The sequence below is a fragment of the Enoplosus armatus genome, chromosome 11 (genome assembly GCF_043641665.1).
Source record: "Enoplosus armatus isolate fEnoArm2 chromosome 11, fEnoArm2.hap1, whole genome shotgun sequence".
Lineage (NCBI taxonomy): Eukaryota > Metazoa > Chordata > Actinopteri > Centrarchiformes > Enoplosidae > Enoplosus > Enoplosus armatus.
This window is the reverse complement of record NC_092190.1, coordinates 16,031,548-16,045,167: the sequence shown is the minus strand read 5'-3', so window position 1 is coordinate 16,045,167 and position 13,620 is coordinate 16,031,548. Positions and strand designations below refer to the sequence as shown.

The window sequence follows — 13,620 nt, the reverse complement described above, 5'->3', positions numbered from 1 at the left end:
ACTGGTGCAAGAAGTACTCAGATCCTTTACTTGAGTAAAAGTAGAAATACCATAGAATAAAAATACTCAAATTCAAGTAAAAGTCCTGAATTCAAAATGTACTTGAAGTATCAAAAGTAAAAGTACTTACAACATATGCTGTGCTTTTTTCTCCCTTCACAGGAAGATGCCTTTACCTTCGGAAACCAGGTGGGCTACCCCTGTCTGCTGCGACCCTCCTATGTCCTCAGGTGAATTTTAACACACGTCAGGCAACACACATTGACGTTGCAGTAGATAAGTGGATAATCATATCGGCTGTCCCTTAATCATGAATGCAATGGCTGACTTAACACCTTAATCGATAAAAAGCACATTTTATGCATTTTGTCTTACGGAATTAGTTTTCTTGTGTCGTATCTCCAATAAGGTATATTAACAAACACAGGGAAGACAACAGTGCATTGCTGGTGGGCTGAGGCATGAAAGAAAAAAAAAAATCTATGGACTTTCTTAATAACTAATTCACAGACTTATTGCTGACTGAGTAAAATACAATTTTAGTTATTATGATTAATGAACTTTACTCACACTACGGCTCATTCAATTTTGCAGTGACACTTTTGTCCAGCAGATGTCGTGATGAGACTGTATTCAGCAGGGCTTTGTCACGAGAATAAACTGGTGTATTAGGGAGAAGCCATAGTGATACCGTTAATTATATAGTTTATTTATTAATACCGAGTTTATTATTCAGTTTCAATTTCTTCCTTCAATACTGACTTCTGTTGGATACTGTTGATGAGGAAGATGAGCCTTTCTCCTCTCCATCATCAGCGTAGCGTGTACTCTGATCTTTTGTCATCCCCAAAGCATTTTCACTCTTCCCCTTTGACATACTTGGGAATGGTTTTTGAATGTTCTTCTCAGCCTTGGTACATATGCACAAACTCACACCAAAAACTCCTCTTGCTTGTCAGATTCATGCTTCATATTTTTTAACAGTAAAATGCACACGCACACACAGTATTTAGCCCTAAAATATGTTCATGTAATAACTTAAAAGGACGATTCTTATAACCTACATCTTATTTGCGTACTTAAATCCATCATTCCCTTTGGTCATGAAAACATTTGACTCTGCAGTATAATTGCTGTGACATGCCAACACTGCTAGATATGGCTTTACAGTGATACAATGTGAGTGCATGCATGCACATGTGGGAGACATGGCACACCATGGCTTTTCATTTTCAATGTCTTGAATTGTATTGAATTTGCATGTTAGGACAAGGGACCACCCTCTCCATCACACATACACACACTCTGCGACTCTCTTTTTGTGTTGCGTTCTCCCTGTGCTTTCAGTGCACTTGCAAGCCGACAGTTTTCAAACTAGTTTCTGGTTTTGCCATTTTTTCTAAGCCACTACTTTATAAGTAAAACGGCTTCCAAAATGTCAATCCGTAGCTTAAACATTTGGGAACATTTTGTCACTGTTTGCAAGTGCTGAAAAAGCAGACGTTGGCAAGACAAAGTGAAATGCAAATGTACAGCAGTTCTATCTGTGTGAAAGCAAGCCCGTGTGGGTGAGGAATGTGAGGAGTGCAATGTATCAGACCTAAGTAATAAACACTAGCATGAAAATGAACTTACTCACTTTTACTGCAGGTAATTCTTGCCATGAAATGTGTACACCCATAGCTTTTCAGTTTCAAATATTTTGACCCTTGGCTGTAAGCAGATGCCATTCTCTGGTATACCAAAACGATAACAATGCAAACATCAACTAATGAGGTGAGAGAACCATTTAACCCACTGATTGACTCTCTGATCATAAATATATTTTGCCACAGAAATATTTACTCTCATTCCTACTCAGTCGTATTTTTAGATCCAGTGTTATATTTGCATTAGGACGATTTCACCTCAGTTCCTTTTAAATTCTGCCCTCTCTTTGCAGTCTACATAGAGGGAACAAGTGGTCAGTTTTCTTTAAGATAACAATGTCACTGAGTCCCACTCCTCACTCAAGTGATTGCCAACGTCATGACTTTCCATTGTCCACTGGAATAAAAATATACAATTGACCATTTTCAGCAAACAAGATAGACATAGTACTTCTTTTACAACTACTACCATCACTAAATCATCATCACTACTTTTTCTACTATTCTGATACTGCTACAGCTATTGGACGGTAGGACTATAAGCTGGACTTAAAACTATATTAGTGCATACACATTTTATTCTAGCAAAATGCTTTCCATAGAGTGCCTATTCATTGACAAACACTGGACCAACATATAACTTTTGTTTAATCTTAATAATAATCATATGCAGAATTATATTAAAGAAACTCTTAATGATTGGATTCATGTGAAACTTAAAGAGAACAGTCAGGCAGAAACTAGATGAGTTAAGACAGCTGAGGAGTAAAGATCTGACCCAAGCCTGTGGCCTCTCTCTCTGTCCTGTTTTCTCAGCCCCTCCTTCTCCAACAAGGAGGATAGCCCAGCTTGCAGTCTCAAATCAAAAACAACAACAACCACCACAACAAAACTAGCCTAAATCTGTTGTTTTTTAATGACTAAGTTCTGAACTCGTTTTTAAGAGCCTGAAGTGCTTTTCGACCTAAATAGCTGTTCTTCTGCCTTTCTCTCTCTCCCTCCTTATTTTGACTGTTTCCAGACCTTGTTCCCTATGGTAATAGTGATGCAACGGAGAGATAATGAGTGTTTTGAACGATCATTTGAAGCTCGTATGTTCTCCTGTTTGCTTGCCTCTCTTCCTCTCCTGTGGCCTTTTGTTTTCTCTGCCTCACTCTCTTCCTCTCTCTCTGTGCTCGTATCTCACCAGTGGCTCTGCTATGAACGTTGTGTACGGAGAAGAGGAGATGAAACGCTTCTTGGAGGAGGCCACTCAGGTGTCCCAGGTGAGATCTGAGTTAACTCTGTGAGTGCCTGCCTGCACATATGAGGGAGGCAAATCCGAATCAGAAATACACTTTTTTTCTTTTTCCAGAATTTTTTTTTTCATATTACCTCCATCACTCATGGCTTTTAATTTTTCACTGTCTTTAACTGTATTAAATTAGTATGTTAGGACAAGTGATCACTCTCTCCATCACACACTCTCACTCTCTCTTTTTCGTGTTGCGTTCTCCCTCTGCTTTCAATTAACTGATGCTACCAGCTGGCATGGCTGTTGGCTAGTACTGTGGGCACATCTCTACTTCACTGAACCCCCTGGTGGCTTGTGTGCACCTGGCCCCTCCAAGGGGCTAGAAGCATACACACCCATGCACACATCACACCTGTTAATGGTGGTTTAAGAGGTTTAAACAGAATGATAATGAAATATTCTTGAGTCACCCTCAACATGCGCACACAGTGAAGTCTTCTTATCTGAAGATATTTGAACAGTAACACATTGTTTTGTTGGCTCTGTCCTCAGCTCATTGGATTCTGAATGAAACCCATCAGGTTGAATTGAAGACCTTCAGCTTTTATTTAAGGGTGCTAATGTCCGCATCACATGGATAACTTTAGATCATCCAATGTAATTTGACAAACCACCATACACTTGAAAAAGTTAATAATAATTCGTATTTGGTGTCAGATTCAGTAAATGTCTGTTTGAAGTCTATGACCCATAAACATCAGCAGGCACTTCCCTGGAGATGCTTTGCCGGGCCTGTGCTGCAGACGTTTTCACTTTTTGCTTGTTTTTTTGTCTACAATCTAGTCGTCTCGAGCAAGTGAATCACAGGCTGAGTTGGATTGGGGTCAGGTCACTGTTCGCTCCAAAAAAACCTCATTGGTTGCTTTAGCTGAGCAGAAAAGATTTTTCTGTCTTCATGTGAACACCTTCAAATTAAAACAGAAGTTGACTTTAAACTCAGAGTTTTTGCTTCATTTCAAATCCAGTGTGTTGGAGCACAGAGCCCAAATAACAAGATTTTCACAAACTAAAATGTTACAGACTGCACTACACACACAATAGGCAACAGCCTTATTCAGGCTGCGTTATTTCACTCCTGATTCATTGATAGATTAACCATCCTGCTGTCTTTCCTCTAGGAGCATCCAGTGGTCATCACCAAGTTCATCCGTGGTGCCAGGGAGGTAGAGGTGGATGCTGTGGCCAAGGGTGGCAAGGTGAGACATTACTGACGTGTTCTGTCCAGTTATATGAGCTTTGGTCTTACTCTCCTTAATGCCATCGTGTTGCCAACTTGCTATTGCTAGTTAAATATACAACATGCAATGGACGTATTATTTTGCTCTTCCTGCAATAATTACACAAAGCACTTAGGTAAGGTGAAAACTGGGTGTGGTTTTATGTAAAATATGACTTGTCAGGAGAGTATAAATCTTCTACATAATATCGCACAGTGTAACAGCCTCTTTTATTCATATTGACACCTTGTTTGACCATATTTTGATTTGTGAACGGTATCATTGTTATTCATCTTTGTAGCTTGGCATTAGTCCATCCTCCATTATTTTTCAGTTTCGATGGAGAGGTAGGACAGATATTGAGCCCAGTAGATGAATAAAGTGGATGTAATCTCATTTATCTTGGGTGAAAAGGCATTACTCCCCAGACAGATCTGATTGGGAGAATGAAATACATTAAAACCAAAATGCAGAGAAGTGGTGATACTAAATTAAGTTTTCTTTTTAGATTAGATCAGTTTAGGGCATATTGAAAGGATTCTTGTTCAACAAACTGTTTTCATATCTGACTGACGTGCACCACATATTTGTCATTTTCTTGTCTTTGTATCCCTCTGCTCTGTGTTGCTCCATTATAAATGCACTGCACATGTACTACCAGCTGCATTTATTCCTCAGGATTATTAGAAAATTCTAAAATAAAACACTGGAGTTCAGTTTTTCTAATGTTATAAAATTAATTAAGTATACTTTTGTTATACAAAGAAAGGGGGAAATATTTGACTCCTCTGTCTGACTCCCATAGTCAAAATGGAAAAACAAACAAACCCCTACCAGAAGGCTGTTTTCACATTCATCTGCTGAAGGGGGAAAGTTTCTCTGCACTCACCTTAAATCTCAGTTTATGTGGGAGCATGATTTTGTGACATCACATACACTGAGAACAGACTTTTCAGTGGAGACGTAGGAGATGTCATGTGTCCACAACTTTTGAAATGGACAATATTTGCATATTCATAGCTCCTGGACTTTTAACGAGGTAATTGAATTTATTTTTGTGGGAACACCATATCAGGCATGATTCCTATACATTAAAGTTTTACATTAACAATCACTTAACAGTAAGCTGGTTTAAATTATACAGTTAACTTATATAACTGTATAATTGTTAGCATTGCAAGTTGCAATAGGTGACACATCCACCTAGGTACTTGTCCTGGACGCCCTGTCTGTTTCTATTGTTTCGGCTGTGGGAGTCATTTCAAGGGTGTCAGTGTGAACGTGGGCAATCCAGTTGTATGGTAGATTTTCTCCCTCTACTTTCCCTGAATACAGCCCCTCCATTATCTTCAGTATCACATTAACAAGCTGTCCATTCATTGAATACCAAACAGGCCTCATTATTCCTGGCCAGGCTGCATGTGCGTGTGTGAGTCTGTGTGTGTGTGTGAGTATATGTGTGGGAGAGTGGAAAAGTCAGAGATAATACGTATTAATTACAGGCTCTATCTGAAGAGTGCTAATGAATGCTGTGGTTAGCAGCAGTTTAAATGAGCTAATGACACGGCAGCTCATTTACAGACACATACACACACACACACACACACACAGAGTTGCTTGGTGATACAAATGTCCTTTCCTATGGGTGAAATGTTGGAAGTTATACGTTTGACTGCATATTGTTTCTTACCTAGTCCATTGAAACAGATTTTCAACTAATGTTGACCTGACTCAATTTATTCATTTCCTCCAGACACTGCAGCACTCACTATTTTTGAACTGGCTCACCATATGTTGACGCTGCATTTTTGTTATACTATTTTACACTATGGCACACTGTAGGTATAAACACATAAAGTCAGGAGGCCATCTGCGTCTAAGCCTGATAAATTCTCAAGGCAGTAAAAGTTGAGTTTCCTCGAGTTGGGATTCCTGTCGCTTTTTAGAGATATGATCTGCATGCAAGTGTGTGCTAATCACTGTGTGTCTGTCCAGGTTCTGGTCCATGCCATAACAGAGCATGTGGAAGATGCGGGGGTACACTCAGGAGATGCCACCCTAATGCTGCCAACCCAGAGTATAAGCCAGGGGGCGCTAGAAAAGGTTAGTTAAGTCACCCTCAGCATTCACAAACAATATCAATCATACTATAATTTCTTTTAATGATTCGATTTGAGCAGTTTCAGTCATATGCTGTGTGCATTTAAACCACAATGTACATTACGCAAAAACTTGGTATGAAACGGCTTCACATATATTGTATGTGTGTGTGTTCTTTTTCCATTGCTCTCAGGTGAAGATTGCCACCCGGAAAATCGCGCAAGCATTTGAAATTTCGGGGCCCTTTAACACTCAATTTCTGGTCAAAGGCAATGATGTCATGGTAAGTAATATTTCTCAGGGTATGACTAAATAATAGATCGACATTTTCACACCAGGTCGCAGCAAATGCAGTGCAATCACAAATTGAAATCACCTTGTGTTCAGATTTATTTGCGAAGCTGGATGGATTTTAGGATCAATGTTGCTTTCAGTTTTGATGCTCCAGCTACAGAACACATACAGGAAATGTGTAGGTAGTAGTGTCCATACTCTGGCCATTTGTACAGTATGTTTGTGCATTGGGAATTTACATATCTGCATCTTTTGATTAGCCTTAGCCAATGTGTACATCAATAAAAATGGGTGTCTTTTTGCTTGTTTGAAATGACAGTATTTGTGTTGTGTATCCTTTCAGGTGATAGAGTGTAATCTGCGGGCGTCACGCTCCTTCCCATTTGTATCAAAAACAATCGGTGTGGACTTTATCAATGTGGCAACCAAAGTGATGGTGGGAGAGCCTTTGGATGAGGCCAGCCTGCCCTCGCTGGAGAAACCCATCATTCCTGTAGACTTTGTTGGCATCAAGGTGAGAAGGGAAACTGAAATAACTGTTTAAAGCTGGGAACAGCATGACTGGCTTTATTCGTTTTATTTTAATAAAATCCAAAGATTTTATGGAGTGCAGTGAGTGAATGGATGGATGTATGGAGAAATAAATGAATAAGAAGTTGATAGCATTATAAGTGAGGACTTTTCTGGCTCGTGGCTTAATCACAAGCGTGCTATACAATGGGCTGCTGTTTGAAATGTTTTTGTGCCAGAGATAATAATCATCATGGGCCTGTTTCACAGGAGACATTTTGACACTGTCTTCATTGTCAGAATTCAGCACAAGGGGAAAAATTAGTTTTGAATATTTTGTTTTTGGTTTAGCGCAAGTTTTTTTTTTCTTCCATGACATGTCACAGTAGGAAAAGGTGTAAATGATAAAATGATTCATGGCTGAATTCCTTTTAGTTGCTTCAGTTTCATAACCCTTGTATTGTACATGCTGGCTCATTGTCCCACTATCATGTCTTACAGGGACATTTGAATAGAATGGAGCCACCATTAATGTTATTAATAATTAGTAACACCTATGCTTTTCCTACAATGAAATGTGAAAAGGGCCTCTGACTTGCGAAACTACTTTATCTGCCACATTTGTATAATGGAAGTAGTTGTGATGTTATAAAGCTTACTGTGTACTAACCTAATGGAATGATCCAAAGGTAAATCAGCACTATGTCAGGGCAGAAAGGTAACTATCATGACCTGATTGATAACTTGAAGTGTTACACAAGTAGCCAAAATGATCGCACAGGGCACTGTTTATGGGTTAGGTATCAGGTTCTACTTCTGGCCTTATAAGAAAACATCCATTGATGACAAAGGATTTTTAATAATATATACTTAATACAATTTCATACAATGTGTTTTAAAGGGTTTTTATAGGCCCATTAAGTTCTCACTTCATTAAGACTGTAAATAGAAGTATTCTTAATACTTCCATTTACAGTATTCTTAATACTTCCATTTACATTTTTAATGTATTCTCAAATGGAAGTGCAATTAAGACATTCATTGGTCACAAACTCAATAGTAGCTACTCAATGTGTAAAAGTGACTAAGTTTATTTTCCTTACAAGTCCTAATAACCAGGTATCTGAACTTCTTACAGCCTGATGTATTAGGTATGGTTGGACAATTAGTTCCTATGTAAAGAGCTCTACATGTGTGATATCTTTATAGGTACTGCAGGTTCTGCTAATACAGCTTCGATTGGATCACTTAACAAAGATGGCAATTACTGCTCCTCTACCTAGGCATGATTGGGGGGGTGGACTAGTAGGTGCTTTCTCATGCTGGCTGGAAGGCTTACTTCTTAGATTGGGTATGAGAGAGTTTACGTGTCGCCAGCTGTTCCAAAGCTATTTTTTCCAGAGTAATTTCTCCCTCTAATTACAACGGAGCTGCTGTAACAATGGCTGTAGTTTGGAGCCAATCACGCAGGTATAATCCCCCACTCTTCCCCGCCACCTAAAGTTTTCAATTTCTAGTCTGCACAGTGGTGAGGAATAATAATCAGAGCTCTGAATACTCCAGGCGTCAGGCTTAAAAGACTTCCAGAGTTTACTTGGAGTCTATGATACAGACTTCATACCCCCCGACTAATATGGGCCTTGCCACACAATACATGGCGCTTGTTTAACAAAGTAGTGCTAGTTTCTTTCTTCCTCTTTAACACATTATGGCTGCCTCAACATCAACCCCTCACTGTAAACACACTGTGCTTTCTGAAACCATTATCCAGCCTTAGTAGCCTGAAGTGTGTGCCATCAAAATGTATTCTTTCTCAGCCTTCATCCTCTCCGTCCTCATTGTTTCATCACAAGGCACAAGTCATTGCCATCTAGAGAGACCGTCTTCATTTATCTATCTAATTCCAGCTCAGCCCCACTCTGTTGCTCTTGCTGTCTCTTTTCTCCCTATGACTGTCCCATGTTTGCGGCCATGTTGTTTTCTTTTCACTAACAAGTCCCCATTGTGTAATTTCTGTCTCTATATACAAACTCATAGGAACAATAACGCACTTGTATTTATGATACTGAGAGGAAAAAGGGGCATGAAAACAACATTTGAGGAGGAGGAAGTGGATTTGGTGGTTTGGTGTCAGTCCCCAGTGCACACTTACTGGCTGAAGAAAAATAACTACCAACTGTTGGATGTTTTGTCGCCTTGACCGTGGCATGCAGGACATTATGGTGTCTTCTGAAATAGACACATTCTTGTGAACCCAATTACTTGAGAAAAATACATGCTAGTAACATCAAACTGGACTTACATTTCTGTAAACATTTCAAAGAGAAGGTCATGTTAGTGTTCCCTGAACAAAGGCGTGTTGGCATAGAAATATCTGCTTGTTAATGTGTTGACTTAATGTAATGGTTAATGCATATATCCTCCCTATCATATAATGTCAATTCTTTTTAGTGTGCTTGCTGATCAATGCACACTATTACCATATCCCACATAGTTCTCTCAGCACACACTGTTCCCATAATTTTCTGCCACATATACGATACATTGAAAAATGTTGCTCACTGAGACGTGTGCTTTGACTTTTGGTCGCAATCTGTAATATAGTTTTAGAAATTTGCAATAACGGCCCTCTTCTCCCTAGAAAATAATGATGTCATTTGACAGAATAACTTCATTCCAACCTTAGATGGGTCACTACATATAGATCTTTAAATCATTTTCTGACACATTTTAAACTTTCTGAGTTATTGGTTAAAGTTTTATCACTTGCAAACTTTTTCAGCCTTTCAGCCTGCTACTGTACAGTCGGGGTGTTAATGGCGATGTCACCAACTCTAGCTGCTGATGTGATTTTTCTGAGCAGGAAAAGAAAAACGTTTTTAAACCTCTCTGTTAACACTGAACCCTAGCATCAACATGTAATGCTAATGCATCCATCCCAAGTACCCACACCGATTCCAGGTGAGTTTTCAGAAAACTGAGCCTTTCCTAGTTGTTTTGTTAGAATGTCAAAGTCTAAAGTATAAAATGTGGGACTTTTCATTCAAGAATCTGTAAGTACAAATGTAGCCATTAATTTCCATTCAGCTGCAAATATAGAGACATTTACACAGGTGCCACTCCAACAAGGCCCTCAGTAAGCAACAGTGTTATGTTGAAATGTCTTACTTTATTCATTTCCTTCTCCGCTGGAGCTCAGCTGGTGCCCCAAGATAACATTGTTCATGTTGTGGAGCTTCACAATTCTACAGTCTCTTGAGAGTGGGCGGTCGGTGTGGGATGCAGAGATGGGGAAGTAGTGTTTGTGTGTGTTGGTAGGATGTTGGAGTTATAGAGCCTTGGTTGTTGTGACAGTCACATACATTCTGTCCCCGAGACGCACCATTGCAATTGGAGTACAAACTATTATAACGGAGACCACTGAGGTTTCCGTAATTCGGCTCATGAAGGCTTGTGTACGGTTTCTCATTTTCCGACAATTTAAATCTCCACTGGTGTTAGTGGCACTAGCCAGCTCTTGTTTGTGGTTTTATTTCCACTTCCTGCGTCATAGTTGTAAGTGGTTGCTGCAGATTTGGTTCTATGGTTGGTGTGGTGGGTAAAATGGGGGTCTCTTCTTCATTGAACTCATGTACAGATCCACTGTTCTGGACTTACACAGACCCACAAGCAAATCTCTTTGTGTCACTCATTTTCTTCATATTTCACAGATTCTCTTCTTTTTATTGTAGTTTGTTTTTTTTCTTTTATGGCACTATTACAAGTTCCCTCTCACTGTTATTCCCTCTCTGTATGTGTTCCTCTCCCTCCATTTCATTTTTTTCTCTTCCATTCTGCCATTTTATCTCTGCATACTTCTCTGTCTTTCTCAGACTCTTTGAACAAAGCCATGATAAGCGATGCTGCTTCCCCCCATCTGCATTCCCTTCTCTTCGTCCCTTCTTACATTAGTATGCTAACATTACGTTCAGCTGATTAGATAGCCCGCTTCAAGGATGAATCCCCCCCAAGTGGCCCTTGCCTCTATGCGTGCGTGCATGTGTGCGTGCGAGTGTGCATACGCATGAACCACACAACGCCACACCACCTCTCTTTCTCTTCAAGGTAATGGGGGGTTGTCTGCTTTTTAAATGGTGAAATAAGAATGGCTTTTCACACGGCGCCCCACTGTTCTTAATTTGTCTGTAATACAATAACGAGAAGCTACTGTCTTCTGCTGTTGTTCCTGCACTTTCCTTTCAATGATGCTCTCCTCCCCATCTCCTCTTATAAAATGTATCATTTTATAATTTACTTTCCTTACTTTTCCTTCACATCTTACTTTAATTGTTTAGTTTATTTCTCTGGTCTCTTGTTTGTTTTTGTTCCCTCCTTTTATTCCATCTCTTCATCTCTCCTCTTTTCATTCACTCTCTCCACTCAAGTCATTTGATTCTTTCCCCTGATATCTTTTCTCTCCTCACCATCTTCTCTTCCTCTCTACCTCCTCTCATTTTCTCTCTTCTCCTCGCTCCCTCTTCCCTTCTGGCTCACCCTGCTGTTGCTCTATCACTCAGGCCACCCACCTTCTTTTCCCCTTCCCCTCAGTGTGGCGACATCATGTCAAACAGACTGTTAAAGCAACTGGTGGCCATCTGAGAAGCCTCCTTTCTTTTCAGACTTTCCCTTTTTAGTCCGTCTGCAGATGTAACTTATTTATTAGTTAATAATTCCTCCACCGTTGTTTGTAAACAGTCGTTTTTTTCATGGTCAATCAACAGGAATTTGTATCTAAACAACAGCCATAGCCAATGTTAACTGTCATGAGAGCTGCCTTTTTGGTAAACTGGACCAAATGACATTGTGATTTGTAGTAACTACTGGTTTCAGCTAAACAAGGATATTTTTCAAAAGAAGTGCTGTAGTTTCAATGGTGGTTCATTAGCATCACATGTGGTGATGTCCTATTACTTCAAAAGCATGATGAAACAAATCCCTCCCTCTTCCCTTCTTTCACCAGGCGCCCATGTTCTCCTGGCCACGGCTGAGGGATGCAGACCCTGTGCTTCGCTGTGAGATGGCCTCCACTGGAGAAGTAGGCCCCTCTGAGACATACAACCCAGTTTTTATGTTAATTCTTGTGTATTTGTTTTTGTATCTAGTTTGGAGAGTCTGTGTTAACCGTCACTCATGTGTGTCCATTTTTGTTTTATTGCAGGTAGCTTGTTTTGGACCAAACATTTATTCAGCCTTCCTGAAGGCTATGCTCTCCACAGGCTTTAAGCTACCACAGAAGGGCATCCTGATTGGGATTCAGGTAAGACTACAGCCATCTGGAGGTCCACTTGCCTCCTGTTTGTGTTTCCTTTTGGTGCCTCCTGCCTACAGGACACCAAATGCGAGGTGCCTTCTGAACAGGTGGCCTAAATCTTTCTGCTTCTTACAATGCCAGTTGTTTCACACCTTGATTCATGCGACTCTTAACAACTCTCACGTGACTTAAAGACAACAGCTCTCAAGTGACATTGTGTGAATGACCCAGAGAGGTTAGCAGAACTGGTGATGCCCCCCAGATGAGTGGTTAAGATGAGTAAACCTGATGCTGTGATACCTGAATGAATAAGTGGAACTACACAGACATAAAATTCAGTAACTCAAAAACTTTCCAAACAAACAATAATCCTCATTATAAAATCTCCCACAGTGAAGAGGAACATCTCCCAAACAATCTAAAGTACAAAAACTCATCCGCATCCTCATCAACTGAGAGCTGTCTTGAATCACCATTGCAGGATAAACTTGTTGCAATAACATCTCTACACCCCAATTGTCAGCTGCAGAAAAGAACAGAATGTAAGCCTGAGCACTGCGCTGTTTTTATGACTTCACATTACATGAGCTTTGGTAATTAAGTCTTGCTGCCACCCTGGGTTGCCAAACTGCGAGTTTGACTAATGCAGCTTTAACAAAGCACTCACAACACTTGCTGCATAATTGGTGCTCTTGGGGAACAGGTCCACTTCAAGGCGAGTACCTGGGGTCACACACGCAACGTGGCTGACAAGCAGCAACTCTTTATGCTGACCGATCCAGAACACACAGCAACACAGATGTGATTTACCTCCAATAGTTTATAGAAAGATTAAAACAGTCTGATTCTGAACAGTTGATCTGATGAAAAAGACTTGCAGTACATGTCACAGTTTCACACAGGTGGTGTTGAAATGTATGTGGGGGCTTCCTTGGTCTATAGTGTTGCCATGGTGCAGTGTTCCCACGCCTGTTATCAGTATCAGTATTGCACAGTAATGTGCAAATTCAAGTCGTAAACTAATAGTAGTTTATTCTTAGTTTATTGACCTTTCATCATTATCACAGGTTCATAAAGACAATTATCATTAAAAACACTGAATTATTTTACTGTTAGTCTATTTTAAATTTTGTGGTCTACATAGCATTGGGTTAGGGTTAACTTATTCTAAGTTTAAAATTGCAATTATCCAAATTAAAAAAACTAAACTCCCCATATCACAAATCTAAAATCTAAGATCTGCTATCATTTAGGAGTCTGCAAATA

General features: G+C 39.8%; 1 protein-coding gene across 1 annotated transcript in view; it reads left to right on the top strand.

Annotated features, from left to right (window-relative positions):
- cps1 (carbamoyl-phosphate synthase 1, mitochondrial) overlaps window positions 1-13,620 on the top strand; it is a 43,735-nt gene that overhangs the window by 21,727 nt on the left and 8,388 nt on the right. Inside the window, exons 27-34 of the mRNA XM_070914092.1 lie at window positions 163-230; window positions 2,839-2,914; window positions 4,062-4,139; window positions 6,156-6,263; window positions 6,454-6,543; window positions 6,898-7,068; window positions 12,064-12,138; window positions 12,262-12,360. Of these exons, the coding sequence (XP_070770193.1) occupies window positions 163-230; window positions 2,839-2,914; window positions 4,062-4,139; window positions 6,156-6,263; window positions 6,454-6,543; window positions 6,898-7,068; window positions 12,064-12,138; window positions 12,262-12,360 (765 nt within the window). The remainder of the gene's footprint in view (window positions 1-162; window positions 231-2,838; window positions 2,915-4,061; window positions 4,140-6,155; window positions 6,264-6,453; window positions 6,544-6,897; window positions 7,069-12,063; window positions 12,139-12,261; window positions 12,361-13,620) is intronic.